At 43.0% G+C, this 22,436-nt stretch overlaps 1 protein-coding gene across 1 annotated transcript in view; it reads left to right on the plus strand.

The window, feature by feature from the left end:
* lrmp (lymphoid-restricted membrane protein) overlaps positions 1 to 22,368 on the plus strand; it is a gene marked incomplete at its 5' end in the record, with an annotated part of 28,177 nt that extends 5,809 nt beyond the window's left edge. The window contains 28 exons of the mRNA XM_079294891.1: positions 749 to 813; positions 1,019 to 1,106; positions 4,083 to 4,226; positions 4,545 to 4,646; positions 5,300 to 5,451; positions 6,893 to 7,004; positions 7,778 to 7,994; positions 9,278 to 9,330; positions 10,999 to 11,095; positions 11,624 to 11,798; positions 12,332 to 12,419; positions 14,269 to 14,315; positions 14,529 to 14,617; positions 14,745 to 14,938; positions 15,671 to 15,755; positions 15,847 to 15,898; positions 16,000 to 16,027; positions 16,572 to 16,712; positions 16,842 to 16,976; positions 17,072 to 17,219; positions 17,719 to 17,759; positions 17,850 to 17,921; positions 18,204 to 18,262; positions 18,539 to 18,637; positions 19,696 to 19,806; positions 20,644 to 20,670; positions 21,234 to 21,376; positions 21,512 to 22,368. Of these exons, the coding sequence (XP_079151017.1) occupies positions 749 to 813; positions 1,019 to 1,106; positions 4,083 to 4,226; positions 4,545 to 4,646; positions 5,300 to 5,451; positions 6,893 to 7,004; positions 7,778 to 7,994; positions 9,278 to 9,330; positions 10,999 to 11,095; positions 11,624 to 11,798; positions 12,332 to 12,419; positions 14,269 to 14,315; positions 14,529 to 14,617; positions 14,745 to 14,938; positions 15,671 to 15,755; positions 15,847 to 15,898; positions 16,000 to 16,027; positions 16,572 to 16,712; positions 16,842 to 16,976; positions 17,072 to 17,219; positions 17,719 to 17,759; positions 17,850 to 17,921; positions 18,204 to 18,262; positions 18,539 to 18,637; positions 19,696 to 19,806; positions 20,644 to 20,670; positions 21,234 to 21,376; positions 21,512 to 21,654 (2,907 nt within the window). The 3' untranslated portion in view covers positions 21,655 to 22,368. The remainder of the gene's footprint in view (positions 1 to 748; positions 814 to 1,018; positions 1,107 to 4,082; positions 4,227 to 4,544; positions 4,647 to 5,299; positions 5,452 to 6,892; positions 7,005 to 7,777; positions 7,995 to 9,277; positions 9,331 to 10,998; positions 11,096 to 11,623; positions 11,799 to 12,331; positions 12,420 to 14,268; positions 14,316 to 14,528; positions 14,618 to 14,744; positions 14,939 to 15,670; positions 15,756 to 15,846; positions 15,899 to 15,999; positions 16,028 to 16,571; positions 16,713 to 16,841; positions 16,977 to 17,071; positions 17,220 to 17,718; positions 17,760 to 17,849; positions 17,922 to 18,203; positions 18,263 to 18,538; positions 18,638 to 19,695; positions 19,807 to 20,643; positions 20,671 to 21,233; positions 21,377 to 21,511) is intronic.
* Positions 22,369 to 22,436: the final 68 nt, after the last annotated feature.

Raw genomic sequence — 22,436 nt, forward strand, 5'->3', positions numbered from 1 at the left:
CCTTCTGCCTCATTCCAATGCAGCTGTTTCATGTGCTGCTTGTGAACCATGTGGTCAACTTCCAGCACTGCTCAGCTGAAATGAGTTTGCAGAACATCAGGCAGTGATTCTCTGATTTGCTTTGTTCAGCAATGATTAATCCTCGTGTTAAATCCCATTTGAAAAAAGAGGCATATAGATGTTTTAACTGTAAATCAGGGGGGGAAAACACTTAAATAGGATTAGAAATATTGGGGGAAAGTTTAAAGCTAAATGTGATATTTAAATTCAATACAGGTAAAATGTAAATTTTACCATGTCGGCACTTTTACCAAACAGACAATTCTCTCCTGCGTCCACTGTGTGTGTGTGTGTGTGTGTGTGTACCAGTAAGGCAAGGCAAGGCAAGGCAAGTTTATTTGTATAGCACATTTCAACAACAAGGTAATTCAAAGTGCTTCACATAAAACCATTAAAAGCATCAAAACGTAAGGCAAAAGAAAAGGAGATTTTAAAACAATTAAAGTAGTACAGTAGTACAGTAGTAGTACAGTAGTAGTAGTACAGTAGTACAATTATCAGCTTGTGTGTCATTGGCATTTTGGTTGTGGAGACCAACTGTGGGGATAAAACAACTGCTGACCTACCACACACCGGACCTGTAGTCCACAGATGTGTTGTTCTGGAGAAAGGGTAGGGAACTGGGATGACTTCTAAATAACTAATGGGATGGACTCAGTCATGTTGGTGTCTCTGTTGTTGATTCCAGCTTCTGAGGGCAGACAAGAGCAAGCTGGAGAACCAGATGCAGATGATGCACCCGGGCCTGCCTGGGTGAGTCAAGTAGAGATTCGCCATCTTCAATTTTTCAAACTTTGAATTTATAGAAAAAGAGAAACCCTCGATCCTCAAACGGTGTCTTTTAAATCAACTATGTTTTGGTCTGAAACTTTGGGACACAATAGTGCATTACCACCTTTTCTAATGAATGTCTTTGTTGATAACTTGTTCGCCCGTAACCTCTGCTCCTCTCTCACAGGGCTGGCCTGTCGCTGGCTTACAGGTTGAACCAGAGCAGCTCAGGATCCCTACAGACAGAATTGGCTCTGGCACAGTCACCACTGGAGGTCAGCAGCACTCCCATTACACCGCCTTTTCTTTTATGAGCTCTAATTTAATTGTTTCTCCAGCTTGCTCTCATTCCCACATCTCTTATAAAACGTTCCATCTTCTTTAATTCTAGGGGTGGGGGGAAAAAATCGATACAGCATAGTATCGCGATATTTTGCGTGGCGATATTGTATCGATACACGGACGCCAAGTATCGATCTTTTATTATATAAACAATTATTTTTTTTTTCAATTAAAAATTACTAGAAAAATCAAATAAATTACTTTTTCAGTCCACTAGATGGTGCTGAGTTGTTTTCTGGTGAGGTCAGCAAAGGTCCCGGGTCAGCGTGATTGGTAGGAAGTTGGTCAAAACAAAGACATCTGGGTTAAATCTGCCAACAGTAGCCGGCTCATGGGGAGAGTGCAGCGCATCACTGTCTCTCTGCCTTCGACGTCCACGCATCACAAGTTATACTGAGTTATATAACTCTTATATCCTACTTATATAAGTTATAGTTCATATACTGACTCCACACGTTTGCATTCAGTTAAGTTGGACTATGTAGTAATTAGGGGTGTAACGGCTCACAAACCTCACGGTTCGGATCACGGTTCAGGAGTCACGGTTCAGATCATTTTTCGGATCAACAAAGAAAAGGGGAGTAGACAAATATAACTTTGCTTTCCATTTATTAATTAAAGAACCTCAAGAACACTTAAAGCAAAGAACTTTGGGCTATAGTCTTACATGAAAACAAAAATATTGAAGATGTCCAATTTGAAACAAAACAAAATGAAATAAATAAAAATAATACATTCAAGAATTCTGTTAGTTTAAGTGCAACATGAGTTATGTTGATATCCTCGTCCTTTGATCAATATTGAAAGAAAGAAACAGCCAGTGAGCTAGCTTCCACTGTTTACACTGAACTGCTCGGCAACACCTTGGGTCTGTTTACTTCCTGTCAGGTTATGTCATTCAAATACACAATGTTACATTACTGTGACATTATTTTCAAAAAGATGAGAATATCTCCATTATCTGGGGTAGGGTTGTCACGATACCAAAATTATGACTTTGATGCGATACGATGCCAGAATTCGATAAAATACCACAAATACGATGCGATACTGGTATATTTATCTATACTAGTAATAAATAAAACATCTGTACGGTTCCCTTTTTTACCAGCTTGTTCCTGCCCAGCTTTTTGAACACTTAACAAATTGCATTAACATTAGCATTAGCCTCCAGCAAGATATTAATGAAAACTACGAGGTGCCATGATTGCTGCTGACTCTGCTGGCATCTGTCTGACTGTCTGTGGGAGTGGGTGGGTAAACAATGCTTCATTTACTTGCATAGTGAGTTTGATGTTTTCACTTTATATTTATCTTAATTCATGGAATAATTATTTTTCCTTAAATATAAATAATTAGCTCAAGATCCACCAGCATGGAGCCATTTTGCATGAATTGTGTTTCATTTAGTACACGTTTGTGTGCATTGTGACCTCATGATCATATAGGCTTGTTGTCAAACTAGGCTAAGGCTCCTCGTGTTAGCTGTATATAGGTGAGCTTGGAGGTGTTCATGTTTATAATCACATTTGCTTACCCGTCGTTCTTTGAACTCCTTGAAGAGTTGGGGGCGTCTGTCTGAAAGGTGCTTTGCCGTGTTGGACGAGTTTCCTCACTTGGTCTGTGGCTTTGAAACACGTTTTGCAGACGGGTCTCTGTAGGTCAGTGGGCTTTCCTTCACTGTCTGCAATATAGCCAAAGCACTTCCAGCATCTTGTTTTCCAGCAACCCGAGGACAGTCGGTAAAAGCTCCTGCATGTCTCCCCTGCGATCACCTGCTGTGAGTGCACGCGCTGCCTGTTGCTGTGAGCGCGCTGGGTAGCCCCGCCCCCTTGCAGTCAATGCCTGCAGGCAGCATGACAGGGAGTGGAGCAGTGAGTGCGATCTGATCGCAAAATGTTCGCAAAATGTTCCCAAACTTGCGATTTAAATGACGCCGCGGCTTCTGGCGTTCCTCCGCTCGCCATGACTTCACCGTTAAATGCTTCTAAGCTGCTCCGGTCACGTGAACACACTACTACTTTATATCTGTTCACTGACACTCTGCATTGATATTCGGGGACTTGTTACTTGAAAAAGAACAGCAGCGTAGAACTTTATTACACACTATGATGATTACGCTGTAAAGAAAAAGAATACTCGATTGATCCGAACCGTGAGGGGTGATCCGTGACACCACTAGTAGTAATACAAACCGTTCAGTTTGTCAGGTTCATGCAATATTGATGACATTGTTGGTCAGTCTGTCTGCTTGACGAGCCTATTTTACTGCAATAAAAATGATTGAAGTGAGATGAACAGACTGGAGACTTTATCTTATTAGATAAAACATGTTGACACAGTTTTCCTTTGGGGACATAATTTGAAGTTGAAAAAGTAATAAATTGCAATATAGGCCTATGTTATCGCAATACTCAGAATATCGCAGTATCGCGATAATATCGCTGTATCGCGATAATATTGTATCGCGGATCTCTGGTGATTCCCACCCCTATTTAATTCTGACATGAATTCTCTTTGCTCTGCACGCACTGGTTCATTCTCATTCCTGACACAGAATTCACGGCTGCTGCATCTCTTTGTCAACTTCCTAGTAGCAGCGAAACTGATGCATTTATAAACTCCAATGCACCCGACATGGACACATAATCCACACTGTCCATCCGCTTTAACAGACCCGGCTAGTTTTACAATGTTCTATAATCTCAGTATATATTGCCTCCTCAGTTCTGAGAAGTTCTATGCCTACAGGCTTCTTACATATTCCACACAATACAAAGCACTGTCCAAACATGAGTTGCAGTTCTGCACACGCTGTGTCCTTTGCACAGTCCAGCCTCTCTGTAATAATTGGGTTGGCATGTGTTTTAATTCCCTTTTTTGTTTGTTCATGTTAATATCTCTTGCAGGCTCCCCATGTAGTTGATCATATGTCTACTATGAGCTTCGTCTCCTTGTTGGATGAGACGCTGGACAGGGAAGTGTTGCTGATGCTGCAGGGACCCAACCCTGAACGCATGGCTGTGGAGTTCAAGACCCTCATAAGTTCACTGGTATGTGTGACTAAGTTAGGCATCTATTTGTTTTGTAGTGTAAAATTGTCTTGTAGCATAGTGTGGAACTTTAAGACTTGGATTGGAATGCCATCAAGTGACAATTAAAAGGTGACTCATCTTGAAGTTTTAATTAAATTCAATTTCTACCATTTTAAGATTGCCTAGACTCTCATATGAGATTAGAACAATTAGAATAGTATGATGCCACAGGTTTATGAATGCATGTAAACCTGTAGCATGAGACATTTTGAATTCTTGACTTTCCATCTTGAAGTATTTCTTTTACACAACATGCTTCCTCTTTATGTCTCTTAGAAAAAGGTTTTCACAGAAGAAACCAGCTCTGTCTTGTCTACAGCCAAAGGCTTGCTGGAAGACCGCGCTCAGCCAGCAGGCAACACAGTCACCAGTCTCCAGGTCAGATCCACTTTCACAGACCTGCCTGACAGGTTCTCTTAAGCTTTATGCAAGCTTCAGAGAAGTTGCGGCTTCAGAGTACTGCAGTTAGTGCCTGTGAGCGATATATAATGTTTGCATATGCTTATGGGTGAATTTCAGGCTGAAAAGGGTGGTTTGAGCTTTTTTTTTAAATATACGAGTCATGAAATGATGTATTGTGATCTCTATCTTCCTCTCCCTTTTGAATTATTTTTCTTTATATCTATCGCTGCTCGTTCTCTCCTTCCCACTCACCATCTCTCTTCTCTAGAGAACTCACTTATATAACTCCAACAGGCCCCGTCCAAGCGGTGTTTAGTCGGTGTGTTGTACCATGAACACAACCCCCTCCTCCCTCACTGCAACTTTCTGTATCTCTCCATCTCCCTCTCCCCCCCTCCTCCCGCACTGTTGCCACTCTGCATTCATTAGCCACAGTACGTGCAGAAAACATAGCAAATGAGACAGAAACCATTCGTGGAGCAGAGCTGTACCAGTCGTTCTGTTTCTTTGGTGCGCCGGCTGACATGGAAACATTTTGTTACAGTTAGGTGTCAGAACTTTTCTGGAGGTGTTAAACACACCTAGCTATTCAGGCCGTGCGGCTGACCCTCGGCCTTGTCCTCCCACAGACGGTGCACGCCGAGCTGGACGCGAGAACGGCCAACTGGGCCCTCAGCCTAGACCAGCTGGCTCAGTACACAGACTCCCTGGAGAAGGAGCTGATCAAAATGGCCAGTAACATGAGGAGGTCCCGCACCGAGATCCTGCACCTTTCAGTCAGGTGAGAAAGGCTTTGTCGTCTGCTCTCTGTGGAAGTTAAAATAAGTGGACGTTCAGAAATGTGTGACTGCTGAAGCGAGTGTTTGAAGATTTGGTATGCGAGCAGAGGACGGCACAAGAGAGCCGGTCGGCAGTGACGTTTGTGCTGGCTAATTAAAGACAACTTGACGATAAGGTAGGAAACTATTTCTTTGAGGAGTTGCTGCTCTTGTGCAGTCGTGATCTCATTGGTTGAATCAAACCCCAGAGGGCAGAGCTAAAGACTTCATTTTCTGGCTAAGTAAGGTAATACTGGCGCCACAAAAGATGACTTCAGAATAAGTAAGACGGCTTGAAGCTGATTAAATCTAGCAGTGTAATTATGAACTGAATAAAAATGCAGTCGAGGCGTAATGAGCGATCAAGTTCAGGTGGTTAGCCGAGCTGACCATCCTAGTTCAAACAAGCCAATAGCTGTTTCTGTAAGCTTGTAGGAGTGCTTGTGGCGCTTCCAGGATCAGAATTAAAAATAATTTACTTAGCAGAACTAGAGGATTTTATGCAGCTGATTAGATTTTTGTTTTTTTTCTGCTATTTGAGTAGATCTGCAAATCAGAAGTCCATATTCCTAAAATGAACTAAAACTCCACATAAATACCACCACACGCTCATTACTGTCAGACCCCTGCAAATGTGGGTGTCTCTGCTCTCCAGTGCTCTGTCTCAGTTGGCCAGTCAGTTGTGCTGAGTGGGAAAAAGACCTGTCAATCATCCTGACCTCAATGACCCCGACGGGCCCGCCTCCCTAGGTCTGAGTCTGTGCCAACTCTGGACTTCACTCTGACTCTGTGATGGGTTTGCCTTGAGCTGTGTGTGTGTGTGTGTCTGTTTTGTACGTGTGTTCATGGAGACGGCCATCCCCTTCAGATATATAACAGAGCTAGAGTGGTACAGTACACGACCAGAGAAGGAGAACTGGTCAGGCTGTCCATGTTGGATTTACAGGTGTTTAGTTACCAGGGTGAACTCGGGAACGTTCATATTGTTTGGCGAAAAGAAAACTGAAGAGGGCTAGTTGTAGGAAGAGGTCTACCTCCTGCTTTGGAGTATTTGGGCTTATTTGGGCGCCTACAAGACGGTGCTAGGATCAGGGTTTTGTTGTAGGACACATTTGAGATCCGGTGTAGTCTGAGATTAGAGGGTCGGACTGGATCTACAAAACTGAAGTGAAGAAACTGTTACTCGGCCAGTCGGAGAACTGCCACTGGTCACCCTGGGCAACAGAATGGGACACTGCATGGGCCTGCGGATTGGGTACAGTATGTCCACTGTACTGTGTTTTTCTAGCTCTCTGGAACATTAAGAGAGCTTTGATTTTCTTCCATATTTTCTCTTGAAAAAAAAAAAATGAACAATCCCTCAGCTGTTTTTAGTTAACCGGATCTTTGTATTGGTGCACGCAGGGTGCAGGAGCAGGAGAACCAGAAGCGGCAGCTGTGTGAGGAGCTGGAGCAGCTGAAGACTCCTCAGGACAGCAGAGAGGTCTCATGCCAGACACCTGCACCAGAGGAAGAGGTCAGAGAGGAGGGGAGGATGGGCGGGCTAGACCATGGGGCTTCTATCTATTGACCTATATGTGATACACAGCAGCAGCCCCTTGCTTTCACTATGCTCAGAAGTAATATTTTAATCTTAACCCGAAGTCACTATACATTGTACATACATAGGTAAGCAAGTTTGACCGACACTGTGACCGAATAATCACTGGCATGAGGGGTCATAATGGGTTTGGAATTTAGTCACATCTAATCATTTACACGTGTGTTTTGTCTTTATTAATATTGGAGTGTGTGCTTGGAGAGCAGTGACTGCTCGTACTGCATTCAGACAGATGGAGTATCTGCTGGAGGAGAGTCGAGCTGGCGGCTGAAGAGGACATGTGTACCCACACACACGCGCACACTTTAGATGTGACCACACACCTACGCACTGCTCCTCGCACTGCTCCTCGCTTGAACATTTCCATTACAGCACCGGTGTTTTTACTGCAAAACACGATGAGTTTGCTGCTGAGGTGGAGGGATTTGCATACAGTAAACCAAGTTGTGCTTTGAAAAATAAAACAATGCAGCTCTTACTTTGAAGTCATGTACACAGTACAGCCCTGATTCAGAGAAGAACAGTCTCCTGGATTTGTTAATCAACAAAAAGAACAGTTTTAAGAAGCAAAGAGAATTTTTTGCCACAGTGGAACTCGTTGCAATCAGGATTTGCCAGTTTCTTGTGCATCTCACCATTGCACTCTTTTTATTGAGACCTCGTCTTTCTCTTTTCTTTTCTTTTCTTAGCCTGGAGATGACTTGGACTGGGATGAGGAGTTTGCCCTTCAAGACTTCCTGAAGAACGAGTTAGCAGAGAGGAATGGCAAAGAACAGGGCGGGCGAGCGGAAAGAGGTGAGGACGTGGAGGAGAAGTGGACGGTGGTGGTTAGGGGCACGTCCACCCCTCTGTCTGCCCTCTCTGGGGAGGCCCAGCCTGGGCATGGATCAACAGGAGGGGGTCGAGGTGAGTGGGAACAGGAAGGGGGACATAATGACCACCAGCCAACATCTCTGTTTTAAATGATAAGTAACTATTATTGAATAATATGAATTGACATAAAATCTTCAAAAGCTGTCTCAGGAAAAGTTGGGAACTGAGCATTCTTCCTTGAGCCTTTTTAAAAATCCGGTATACACCAGAATTATCCCCTGGAACTTCATAAAGCCCAAGCCAAATGGGCTAAATATAGTTTCATCTTTTTGTAACTCTGTTTCGGATCCAACTAGTAGAAATAAGTTAGCCTAATGAACAAGAATGTGAACCAATACATCCTGCTTCTTCTTAGCGTGACAGTATTGAGACCATACTTGTGTGTGAGTACTATTTGATTCACATTTATATAGCGCTGGATTAGGTATGCCTAAACCACAGCTAATGTTGGCCATAAATATACACATTATTGGGATTGATTACTGTGAGCAGCAGTATTTTATGAATTGAAGTCTTTCTTACTGTCTTATTGTGAAGCCAAACAGCAGTGTCTCGTCTCAGACCAACTAGTTAAACATTAAGCTGTGACTTGAAGTTCAGCTGGTGCACCAATTTTCAGGTTTCACTGACTTACAAAGTACTTCACAGGATAAACTCTATAGGTGAAAAAGGCTTACAGACTCAGTTATTGTCTTTGTGTGTGAGAGAGAGTGTCTGTGTGTGGATCCCCTGTAATCCATGGGAGTCACAAGGCACTCGGCCACCCTTGAAGCACCAGTACAGTACACACTCATTCACTGTAAGGCTACACACACTCTGAGGCCCTTGTCAGTAGACCCCTGCCTTCTATGGTTGTTGTGGCCCTGGTTTTATAAAGGTTGGGGGTGCGTGTGTCTACACAGTATGGGAAAGCCTCTCTTCCTCAAGGCCCTTGTATGGCCAGGTGTACGACCGCTCTGAGGCCGCGATGTGGGCTCAGTAATCCCCAATTCCTCTGCCTGCATGAGCGGCTGGCAGGCAGAGAGAAAGAAAATGAGAATGTGAATGTGCTCATTAATGCCACCTGAGCCATGCATGATATTTTAACCTCTCTGCCCCTCCCTGAACTCGATGCCTTGCATGATAGACGGTCTGACCCTTTATGGTAAAAGGTGGGGTTGCTTTTGGATGGCTATTAACCCCTGTAGATAATGTGAACAAGCGTTTGGGTTTTTAATGAACAGCTTGTTTGTGTAGTTCTTTTTTTTTTCCGGCTCCTCTGTCTTTTCATTGTAACTATTTATATTTCATTTTTCTCTTTCTCTCTTATCGTGCAGAGCCTGCACCCTGCACAGAGTCAGAGCCAGATGTGGACTGTCAGTCTTTGCAGGTAACTTGAATTGTAACTTTTCCTTTTCCTGTCACTGGGTGTGTGTGTGTGTGTGTGTGTGTGTGTTGTGCAAGATGCTATCTAAGATATTATCCTTTAACCCCTTAATAACCTTAATATTTTACTAAATATGTTCTTAAAATAGCACAAATTTGATGACAATTGTCTTGAAGTAGTTCAGCAATTAATTACGGAAATCGTGCATTTTATTAAATGGAATATTTTTACATCCCTTAAAACATGAACTAGAAAACCTAATTTCTTTCAATTGCTGCAAGCAGCATATCAGAATAAATGTAAAGTTCATCTTGAACATCAAAGGCTCATTTCCAGTGGGATGTTGCTAACTGTAGTTGTATACCTGTGTGAATGTTTCAAGGAAATAATTACTTTAATAATATAGCTACACTGAATGTAACTTCCAGCTTCTTTCAATCTCTGTAAACCACATGCCCAAATTCATTTGTGATGGCTTACATGTGATCATGAGGATAAGCCCAGTTTGACCTGATGGACCCATGTGCCTGTGACCTCAGGTCTGTGTAAAAGATCCCCTTGTTAAGCATTGGGATCCTTTTCATTTATTTCATTATGTGATCTAACTGATATTTGAGGTGAGACAAGAAGAACAAAGGTTGCTCAAAGATAGCGGCCACAACTTCAGAAGTGTCTACTCTATAATGTATCAAGACAAAAAAAAAAATCATTTGCATATGTATTTTCCCCCAAATTATTGGAATTATGGCCCCTGTCTCCTGAATGGTTGATTCTGATTCTGGTGAATCAAACTACGTTCTAACACACTCTCATATTGGTGAACATGTAGGGGAAAAAAAGTTAAAATCTAAAGGGGTGAGGCCAGAAAGTGAATGATGGGAATGTCCTTCAACGCTCCATCAAAAAGGGTTTTAAACAGTCACGTGTTACACGCATCTGAAGTATCAAGTTGCTATATGTTTATCACATTATACAGGTGTTGTTCACATTATACAGGTGTTATTTTCTCTTATTCCACAATCTAATCTTCTGCTCTCGCTCTCTCTCCTTCCTCCTCCCCCCATCATTTGCCTACCAAATAGCTCTTCACATATCATCCTTTACAGCCTCTGCTCACAGGCAGCAGTCTTCTTGTCTTTGCTGATGCCCTCCCCTTCCTTATATAGAATGACAGTGAAACGTTCAGGTCACTCTGGGGTAAAGGCGATATGACTTGCGGTTATTGGCAAAAGACGAGATCATGCACTGGCATCTGAAGAGAACTTTATTCCAAATATGTTCTACACTGAACTACACATTAGAAGCTATGATCTCGATGTCTTTCCACACTTCATGATTTTGGATGTTATGCAGTCTACTCACTTGCAGTCCCTGCCAGGTTTTTAAAACTAATTTCAACGCTCCATCATTGCTGCAGTCAGTACAGTGATGGTTGCATTTGAGTTCTTCTGACATTAATTGGGGGTCTTTCCAACAGTCCATCACTGATGGAACGGATGCTTTGTGCTGTCTGTCAGCGGTTTAGATGTGTTTGCTCCTTATGCAATGTCTTCTCATCTGACAAAGATTTGTTTCTGTTGACCGATTGTTTGGTTCATGGTTAATGTTTGTTGCTTATTTGATCTTTGCACCCCTTTCCTTTTCTAAATATTTATCGTGTGTGCGTGGCAGGAGGCAGCAATGCCATTGAGCACCCACTCACAAGCTGTCAGCATTACACACCCAGAGGCGGATGCTCTCCCTGATCTGCTCCACTCAGAGAACAACGGTAAGACGCTCGCTCGCTCTCTCTCTCTGGCTCACACACTATCTTTCTCTTTTAACTTTGTCCTCCCCCGACTGTCAGCTAGTCGCTCGACTGCGTGCATTTACAACTTCAACAAAGAGTGAGTCATTTCCTGACTCACTTGGTACGTTCGCTGTTTGTTTAGAGGAAAGAATACTTCACTAGATAAAGGTCAAACTCTAATATACACCACAGTATGAGCATCGTTTTTACACCTTGACTGCTTTGTAAAATCATGTACTCAGTGACTGCATTACTGCAACACACACTTTATTAACTGGATATATCAGTTATTGATCCTTTGTGTTTACTTATTACTGATTATTTTACTTTCCATATGAACTACATGGAGAAAAATGTTCCCATATGTAAAAACAAAACAAAAAAATTGTAAATTAATTTCCCACAAAATTAAATGAAATGTGCGTACAGGTCACGCTGAGCTGTATTACTGGAGTGCTTTGACCACCGTATTAATACTTTACACTGATTCTTCTCTTGTCTCCACAGATACAGAAGCTCTAGAGGCTGCAGAGTCTCCCTGTGGTCAAACCCAAAATCTGAGCAACTCTGCTGAACAGGACCAAACAGTCACACTTAGTAACACCCCTCCCACAGCAGCCCAGATGGTTCCTCCCAGCAGCACATCCCCTGGACGAGATGAAACTATGACCCAGACTGAGAGGTGAATGATTGTGTATCACACACACAGTATTTATTTCTTCTTGCCTTTCTTTATAAGAAAATTCCCATCTCTTCATCATACCTAAACAGGAACTTTATCTACAGACACCTATTCAGTTGGTGCTTTTAGGATTGGGCAATACCACAGGGCCTCAACCCACATCCTGACTTACTTTCAAAGCAGTATAAACTAACCCTCCTTGCTAGATTTGAAGTTTATAGGCGTTAGCCACAATCCTCTCACAGTTGACTTTACCATTTTCAAGTTTCGTCGTTTCCATATGACTTGGTCCACATTTGTTAGTCAAATGGGTGTTTCCTCGCTGTGGGAGGAGTGCGCAGGCTAATTAGTATTTCTGCAGCGACGCTTTGCATAGGCACAGTCCACCTACAGAGAGACGAAAGCTGTTCCTCAATCGCTTTCCACCATTTCACACTTTACCAGTTGTGTCGCATCACAAAGTGTATCTAATTCACAAATCTGGAATGAGAAATTAGGTAGTGCTTTACCTTTGACCTTTCACCTGTGGTCAGCACCCAACCGACCAGTGAGGACCACTTGGGAGAAGAAGAGAGGGAGCGCAAGGCGGACTCGAGCACAGGAGCCATGAGTCGTACTAAGGTTAGTAGCGGGGGGGGGGAAGAGTGTTTGAATGCATAGGGGAATAATACTTCCTCTATTATTTTCAGCACCAGCTTCCTCTTTTCCGCCCTCTGTCTTTCTATTTCTCTCTGCCACTTTGTGTTCTAGCTGAGTGACAGTCGGTGTGTTTTGAAGTGAGGGGGCTTTCAGTGGGCAGGGCGAGGGCTGGTTGAGAGGGAGTCCTCTCCCCGGGAAAGGAAAGACGTCAAATTATGGGAAAAATTGAAGGAGAATCAAGTCTATGACTCAAGGAGGGTGGGCTATCTGGCAACAGAGGAAGCAAAGTATGCAAGTACTAAATGCTTAATATGGCTTACTAAGGTGTCAATGTTGAAGTGCTTTGAAGAATCATTTTTAAATAAGTTTATTTTTTAATTGAATTGAAAGATGACATCTGAATTTACCAGCGTGCAAATTTTAAATAGTCATTGAGTTTGATTAACAATCGTATCAGGTTAAAATGCTATTAAACGTTTGAGAAGCTGAAACAACAAATGTTGTAGCAGGTTGTTTCTGTTCCCATCGACGGGCTAAATGAGATTACAACCAGTTCTATGAAAGCAGAAGAATTCGTCAAAAAGATGAGTGATGTTCCAAAGCTCATTAGCAAAGCCTGGACACAGCAGATCATCACTGTATCCTCTGTCTGGACCAATTAGTGTTTTGCAATGGGTTGCTTTGACGTGTGGGCTATACAATACGATTGCGTCATGGTAATTATGCCCAACCTCAGATGGGCTGGCAGTGTTTTCATGTTGGAGCCGAGGCTCGCCTGTGTTGTGATGCTGTTTCACCACAGTCTGGTTTGCATCCTGCTGAGAGATTGATCAGTATTAAGAATCTGGTTTGAATCGACCAAGAGACTGAGTCGAGTTTCTTATAAAGCAATCATTTGGATATATTCAAATATCCATTACACAATTTTACTTGTAAATGGCAGGTATTTTCATAGGAAGTCTCCCCATAGTTATGTTGGTGGTAGGAAGTATGAACATAGTATCTCACTATTAATAGTGATGAAAATGATTCAACATAAGATGGCATAATTGAATAAAATTCAATAATTTGTTATGCTGTGCTAATACTCAACAAATCTGACAACTTTTACTATTTCGTGACACAATAAATGATGACATCAATAAATCATGACTGATGCCACCTTACATGTTGTCCTAGGACATTAATGTGCAACAATGAAAATCAAAGTTATGGATTACCACTTCATTATCTAGCAAAGAATAATGACATTTTGGGGGATTGGATGATTTCAACTTTTGGAATTTAGCTATAGGCAGGACATTATGATGCGGCAACAGGAGCAGCTGGTGTTTCTTTGGATGTAGGAGGACATTAAAGTCTCCTTAGATTGTGCAGTGACATGGTGAGGCAGCACTCTCCTATTTTGAGCTGTCAAGCGATATTCTGCATACTCATTACACAATGTCCTGTTGCATTGCTCCGGGTGCTCACCTTGCTCCATTGTGTGTGTGTGTGTGTGTGTGTTCACGCATGATTGTGTATGCACGCAGTCCGCCTCCACTACTTAGCACTGTGCCAGTGTTGACGTGCTCTGTGAGCACCCCTCTCAGCCACACACACACTCGCAGAGCTGCAGGGCTCTCCACGAAGCAACCCATTATATAAGGAATCGGTCCAATCTTTCTCTTCGACACACTGTCGAGCTCAGATAGCATTTCACTGCCATGGGACAGGTACACTACATGAATGTACGAAAGTCTTTTAATCATTGACCGTTTCTTGCAGAAAAAAATGTACTGCAAGGCCACCTGTCTTTTTCTCACCCCCTCCCTCCTTTTGTCCATCTCAGAGCCAGAGCCGGGACCAGTCGGCAGACGGATCAGCAGCGGCGGACAGGTGAGTGATTCACTCAACTGTTGGATCAGGAAACCTTTTGAACTTGCAGGGTTTTCCCACTGCGTCACTATCACACATTACTCTTTCGATTTTGTTGATTTCTGCTAAGGGAGAGCTTTGGAGAACTGTTGTAAAAAAAGACATTACGGTTTAGATTCGTTTTTTTGCAAGTGCTAAAGTATTGCGTAAAGGTGCGTTGTATGCGTGTTCCAGCACGTGTCTGCTACCTGTGTTGGTTGAAGAGGAGGCGAGTGTGCAGGACAGTGCAGCCGAGGTGCAAACAGTAGCCGCCAGCATGGAAGGTAGGAAGAAAAACTCAAATCTGTGTATGAAGGAGATGAGATCACTTGATATTTCTAAGCCGCCTGTGTGTTTACGCCTTCTTACATCTACGTGTAACTTTGACCACACACTAACTCTTCCTTCCAGGGACAGACCGGCTCACCAGCAGCGGAGCGACCACCTTCTCTGACAACAGTCCTATTCCGTCAGGATCGTCTGTCACGCATGCCAGCCAATCGGGTAGTGGCTTGGGCAGTGTGACCTGTGACCCCAGCCAATCTGAGGATAGTGCAGCCAAAAAGGACTCTGTACCCCTATGTGGCAAAAATAAGAGTGAACTGGTAAGACCTGCTCTTCTCCTCCTTTCTTCTCAACGGACTTATTATTTCTATATAAGGCAGCAGTAAAATCTTAGAGCAAATTTAGCTTTTTGTTTTTATCACAGTAATTGTTCCATCTACTATCAGAGTTCAGAGCATGTGGTGTATAACACAAACATTAACTTATAAAAGTGAAGAGAGCCGTCCTTATGCATTAAAAGATGTACAAGATTGTTTTGGTTCAATTTTATATTTACCTCATAATGCAACGTTGTTGTTGTTGTTTTTTTAAATATATTTTTGGTTTTTAAGCACTTTTAAATTATATTCCTATTCTAAGTTTCGCTCAAGACGATCTCAGACTACGGTAGATCGAGTGGAGCTGGTATTACCGGTATCAAGATTCAGTTTCCTTGTCAGTGATGAGGTTGGCAAATGGTGTCTTCATTCAGCGTGGCATGTTGACCTGAAGAGAAATGCTGTCTTTCTAGCGTATGAGAGTATGAGAGAGACAGGAAGGGAGAGTACATAGTTTCATCTTGGCTCCACTCAGGATCAGATCGCTCACAATCAATATCCAACTACACTTGAATCTTCACATTTCACCTTTCTTATGTAAAGCTGTTGGGAGAGAGTAGGGAGGGAGGGAGGGAGTGAGTGAGTGAAGGGAGCAATATGGATGTTGAGGGCAATGTGAGCACGGAGGGATCAGAGTTAAAGAGAGAGGCAGTAAAGTTTGTCTCGACCCTGCAGGAGCTGTCACGCAGCATGGACGGCATCGAGGAGCCCAAGGTCCAGGAGGACCAAAGTGAGACCAGCATGGCCTCAGAGAAGGAACGTATGTGTAATGTATTTGTTTTACACCGTTCTATGATCTTTGATCAGGTATTTGTTGGCCCGTACACCTGCTTATCATTTCCCTTTTGTAGCTGAGACGGCCATGATCTCGGACACCAGCGGCACCGCCAAAGACAAGAAGAGGTAAGAGAGCAAATGATCATAACAACACAGCTTAACACATAAATCCATAGCCATGCATGTGTTTATGTAATAACACTTCATTGTCATCTCTTTATCTGCAGCTTGTCACCTACTGAAAAGGAGATCGAGGTGTGTGTGTGTGTGTGTGTGTGTGTATATACCATTAGATCATGGAGCTGAATTCTATAATGCAAGCAAATGCTGTTTTCAGTTTTTTTTTAATCGTTTTGCACTATAAATGGGGCACTTTGGGGGAAGTATATTTTAGAAGGCACATTTAAATCTATCAGCTGGTTCTCTGTATTCAAAGTGACAATTCATGCATTCAGACAGGAAACAAGTTAAAAAGTTTGGTATTTATTTTCTTCTGCAGCCATCAGAAACATATCGATACACAAAGTTAGTTAACATTTTAGCAATTTTGCACTTCTCTTTGAAACCCATACAATAAAAATACACATGAAGTTAAAATATCACTTTGTTAATGCGCTGATGGGTTTCTCTTGAAATGTGGGGTTTTCGAGAAGGAAGTGCAAGAGCTTCATGCTTTATCTGGTGTAACTTTTCCGCCAGAACAATGATATCCTCTCAATGAGAGCAATCCTCTTATCATAGTCCAACGAGGAAATGTGTACAGTGAGTGCCCGAATTAAACAACAACAAACTAATTCAGGCGCAGTTCCAGCATCTGGCATTGGGCTTCAAGTGCGACATGTTCACGTTGGAGAAGAGACTCCGGCTGGAGGAGAGGTCACGTGACCTGGCTGAGGAAAATGTCCGCAAGGAGGTGTCCAGCTGTCAGGGCTTACTGCAGGTCAGTCTGCATATGCATCTAACGTCCTGCTTTCTGTGAATGGAGCACTTGCTTAAGTCTTGCTTCAGCATGATTTTTTTTTTTCTGTTGATTCTTCATTTGTGTCTCCTGTCTGTTCTCTCCTCCCAGGCTCTGACCCCTCTGTGTGAGGACGACAACCAGTCCATGGAGATCATCCAGAGGCTCCAGAAGAACCTGGACATCCTCATCCAGTCCATGATCAGAGTGTCCAGTCGCTCTGAGATGCTTGGAGCGATTCACCAGGTGGGATAATGTGTGTTTGTGGTCAACAATTTGTTTCCACTGTTCTGTCTGGTGATGTTGATTCTGATGATTTAATGGAGCCTTGTGAATGTCAGGAGAGTCGTATAGGTAAGGCTGTGGAGGTGATGATCCAGCATGTGGAGAACCTGAGGAGGCTGTACACCAAGGAGCACGCTGAGCTGCTGGAGCTGAGAGAGGCGCTCATGCAGAACGAGAGGTCGTTTGGATCACAAACTGAAAGAGGTGGAAATGGTTACATCATGATTCCATACTATCAAGGTGCAATACATCTTTAGACTGAAGTTACTCGTTGGCTACTATTTTGTTCTGACATTCAGTATCTTAAATTTAGAAGAAAATCCTTAATATTTGGCAACTATTAGCACATCCATTACCACAGTTTTCATCTAGAACTAGACAAGTTAAATGTTACGGACTTGAGGTGCATTATCATTTAAAATGTATAGATTTTTGTATGCATAATTAAAAACATGTGGTAGCTGTGAGTTAACCTCCATACAACGCTGGCGCAATATAGTGACATACCCATATCCTCTAACTCTAGTGTGTGTGTGTGTGTGTGTGTGTGTGTGTGTGTGTGTGTGTGTGTGTGTGTGTGTGTGTGTGTGTGTGTGTGTGTGTGTGTGTGTGTGTGTGGAGATAATTGAGGCGTGTGGCTGCTCAGTGATGGCCCACACAAACCAGATTCATATATGACCACTAAACTATTTCTTCTTTCCAGATGACTTCCGTGGCAAGAAGCAGACCACACAGTACTACAAGGTCAGCTGCAGTTTGGTTACATATGATCTCAACAGTAATGTTCATGTGTGTTTATGAATTAATTTGTCTTTTTCCTTCCCTCACCTCCAGCAGACATCAACCCGGCGGGTCAGCATTGCCGCAATCCCCCGCTCTGGTGGAGCCAACATGCAATTTGACACGGTGAGGACATATTTCTATGAACACATTGATTGCACCCTCAATAATGAAGTTATCGTTCTGTCTATAAGATACAATTCCCATTTTCTTAAGATTGCTTTCAGTGCCACCTACATGTGGTGCAGGTCAAAGCATGAACATATTCAGAGTACTAAGAATGTTTAAGTGTCGTACCACACACAAATGGAACCAGGTTTACCGGTAAATGTTATGCTTCAGACTGTGCAAAGGAGCGTTGTTGTCGCGATGAATCATGACTCGTATTGTTTGATCTACCCACCACAGTCCAAAACACAAGACGGCTCAGAGGCTGAAGCGGAGAGGCTGACCAGGCGATCCCCATGGTAGGCATTTGAATACGTGTTCATGCGGATTAATTATGCCTGGATTGTCATATGTGGAGTGACGTTAAAAAATATTTAGTCTGTATGTGAAGGGGAGCGTGCACTTGAATCAAAGGGAATAGGACTGTTTAAATGATGGTTACCTTCTTAAAAACATGGCAGCATTGTTGATGTGCAGGAAGCTACTGGCTCACCAAAGCTTGTTGACGTGAGGGTTACCAGTTACATGACGTGAGGGTTGTTGTTGTGCCCTTATGTGATAACGATGGTTTCCAGGAATGTGGCGGGAAAGAGCACTGCGCGCCCCCCACTAAAGCGCTTTGTTAGCTCTGCGGCCTGGCTTGATGCTGAAGAGCCCTCTGTCATGAATAAGGGGTAAGACATGTCAAGAAGAAGGGTACCACGCTGGCTGTGTCGCACACATTTTTCACTGTGGCCCCAGATGCATAAAGATGGCGGCTTTCTAGTATGACATCATTGCAGTAAGTCCGACAGTTTAGAATACTTGAAGGATATTTCAGTCCATTTACATGTGGTGTTGTAGTCAAGTTTATATTTTTCCAAATCCCTTTGCAGTGGATGTTATATGGAAATATTTTTCATACTTTTTAAAATGCAAACTTCAGAGGGTCAAACAGGTTGTGATCAACTCATGTCCTTCCTAACGATCAAGAAAAAAGGCATGAAACACCGACAGCATTGTAACATACTGCAGCACTAAAACAAATAAATTCAAGGCAGTTGTATAACGAACCTTCAAAATCTGTTAAAGGAAATATTTTCAATTGCAAATATGTAATTACAGTGCAGTGATAGTGTTAAGGAAAGGGTGGAGCTTAGACTGCTGGAACAAACGTGTTCTCTTTTGAGACCAAGAAAAATCAGTGATGCTATCAAATCACACGGCAGCCATCTTTCATGCATCTGGTCCCTCCTCGCATGATGCAGCGTTTCTCAGAAGCAAACAACCTTTTTTGACATTTTCTGAATCAAGCTCATTTTTCCTTTTCATGTAAAATGTTAAGTAAGAAACGGTGGACTTTTTTCTTTTTATTGGCATGATCTAGCTTTCAAATGTTTGGACGAGGAGAGAGGATTTTATTTGATTGGCTAAGCCAAAATTGAAGCTTAGAAGATACAAAGCACTTTTAAAGCTCTCCAAATATCTGAAAGGTTGTGAAATTTGATTTGTGAGTTTATGATGTAATATTAGAGCATGGAAGTTGAATTGCTGGGGATGAGTTATTTTATTGCAGGGATCTCTAAAATATCTGCGTACAGCAGGAGAGTGTTAATCAGTCAATATTTGTTGGCTGCATATGCATGAAATGTGCATGCGCACATACAGAATTGGTGTGGTCATGCAGCCATGCTTGTATTTGAATGTGCAACTGAACAGTGTTTGTGAATGCCTGACCCGCGCGTGCCCACAGGACGGCCTACGACAACACCGACGAGCAGGAGGAGGAGCCGGTGGCAGAGAGGAGGTCCAGTCTCAGTGAGCTGGGCAGCAAACTCACCTCCCTCATATTGCCCCTCAAGACGTTAGTCCAACCAAATGCCTACTGCAGCACCACTTTCTGCCAGAAAAGCTAAGAGGCTAGCTGCATCGTGGAAGAGTTCATCATGTCGCTGTATCGAGGTTCCAGTAGCTGCAAACTGAATCTGGCATCGGAGATCATCTGTAACATAATAGATATTCATACACACGCATTCTTATTTTATATATTCTGATCACCACTCCTGCTAACTTCTCAGTCCGTTTAACAAAGTCACCATCTGCCGGGGACTTCACCTTTAATGCTCCAGAGCATTTTGAGACGCCAACATATCAAACAAATATTTTTCTGGAATAGCAAATATTGCATTATATATGAAATTATTACGCATTTGTTACAAAACGAAACAAAATTAGAAAAGAGTTGTGAGTATATGGAACCTCCTAAGTGATGAATCTCTTTCATTCTATGGGTCTGTGCTGGACGAGCTTCTTTTCTGCAGGGGCTCAGCGGCTTTTAATCGCGTTAACGGAGCGTTTGTTCTGAAAGGCTCGGGAATGAACGATTCCCTGCGGTCTTGAGATCTGTGTGTCAGTGAGACACAGGGTTTTAGAAGCTTCATTTGTGTTTCATGCATGGATCTCACGCTCTGATTTGCAGTGTGCGGCTAACAAGGCATCTAACCGACAACTAATTCCTTTACCCTGCTTCGTCTTCTCTCATTTACTAACATGATCAGCCACCTTAACACTTTCATGTGCAAACTCCTATACTTGGACTATTATCTCTTTTTTTTTTTTTTGGGGCAGCTGAGTGTTTTCTGCAAATGGATCATGTGTTCTGAACTGTGCTTTCCTCTTTTCCTCCCTCCACATTGCTCAGGAGTCAGGATGAGCTGTTTGTAATGCTGTAAGTGTGTAGAGAGGAGAGTCCAAAGTGGAAGTGTCTCTATCTAAAAATCCAATAATTGCATGCAAAATGCCTTAATTTGTCAAATACGAGTGCCAATCAACGGCCACGTTACAGCCTTGCAGTGACTCTCTTCATGGCTGTAAAGTGACTTGAAGCCGCACTCTTACTGTTAACGGACCAAACTTGCCGGCTGCCTTTACCATTCGATGCTCAAATCCACCTCCATGCCAACCGCTCCTCATTGCGCTGCTGACAGCTTACTCATTGTGCAGATGATGTGAAGGGTTTTGCATCTCTGAGACGGGTGGTAAAATGCATTTCATTGAAGCCAACTTGCTGCAGCTAATTCAACACCTGCCATCCATTGGTTACCACAAATTATCCAGTTTTTCGCTAAAAAAGGGTTCTGTGGTGACTTATTCCCTTCCTTTGAGTTATTTTTGGTAACTTATTCTGTCTTTTGCTTCATCTTGGACCATTTTTCCTTTTTAAATTTCTCCCTTGCCTCATTTTCTATCCATCACGTGGTAACGTTTTATTCTTTCATTGTCCACCTCCAGTCCGAGCCCCTCCTCCGGCCCTACGTACCCAGGCATGGCCCAGTCTCTGTCCCACAGCCTGACCTCTTCCCGGGCTGCTGCAGCAGTAGCCAGAGGTGGCAGGGGTCTCTGGATTTGGTTGGCGATGGTGGTGGTGCTAGCAGGTACGCCATTTAATCAATTTAGTCTACACAGCTCTTAATGCAGGAGCAGCTGTCTGTAGACATTTTCCCAATACAGCGTGAGGGATAGTTGCGTCTCATTCTGTGTGCTGGTAAATACTCATGGTTCACCTGCAGGTCTCCTGGCACTGCTGGCCAGCCTGGTGATGCAGCCAGCGGTCGATGCAGCCCCTGTGGGGACCGGGGACTCCTGGATGACCATCCAGCAGCTTCTGTGGCCCTACACGGGGCTCCGGCATAACGGACAGCCCCCCGTCTAGTCCCCCCCCAGACCCGGGGTGGATGGTGTTGCCGCCCATCAGCCTTCTGCAGAGATGATCGGAGCACTGGGGTGGTGATGATTAAAGTACAGTGTACCACTTCTGAGCGGAGGCTGTTGGGATGTTTACTGGTGCCTGAAGATTCCTAAAACGAGACTTGCATTGACTGCACAGGCCAGGCCTCGGGGAATAGTTAACCCTTTGAAGGATTTTATGCATCACATCACGTTTGCTAAATTAGACCTTTATATGCGTGCGTGTGCATTTGTCTGTGTTTTAAGAGAAGAAGCAGTTGCGAGTGGTGGAAACCAATATCCTTTTAAAAGCTGCTCAGTGTCCTCGACACATTATGAAGCAGGCGTGATCATCAGAGCTGGTACAACGTTGACCAATCGTGTCACAGCGTCATGAGAATGAAGGCCACCATGGCTCCAAGTGCCACATGACTTTGTAAATACATTTCATGCACTTGAGGAAACGGGAGGCGACTGCCAGCCTTTTTAATGTAATTTTGCAGAGAATATTTTATAACTTAAGTCTATGAACACTGGTAATTAAAAGTGTTTTAAACATGTTGAAATCTATATTTATGCGTTTGTTAGATTTGCGTGGGGATTTGTGAATATCTTTTTATTTTTGTTAAGTTATAATTCTACATTGTTAGTCTTAACACCAAAGGTTCTTTTTATTTTCCACTTTTAAGCTCATGCTGTGGTTGTCACCGTGTTCGACTTAATACTCTTTTGTATGTTCCAAAGAAGATGTGTGGAACTTTGCACAAA

This window comes from Melanostigma gelatinosum, assembly GCF_949748355.1.
Source record: "Melanostigma gelatinosum genome assembly, chromosome: 22".
Taxonomy (NCBI): domain Eukaryota; kingdom Metazoa; phylum Chordata; class Actinopteri; order Perciformes; family Zoarcidae; genus Melanostigma; species Melanostigma gelatinosum.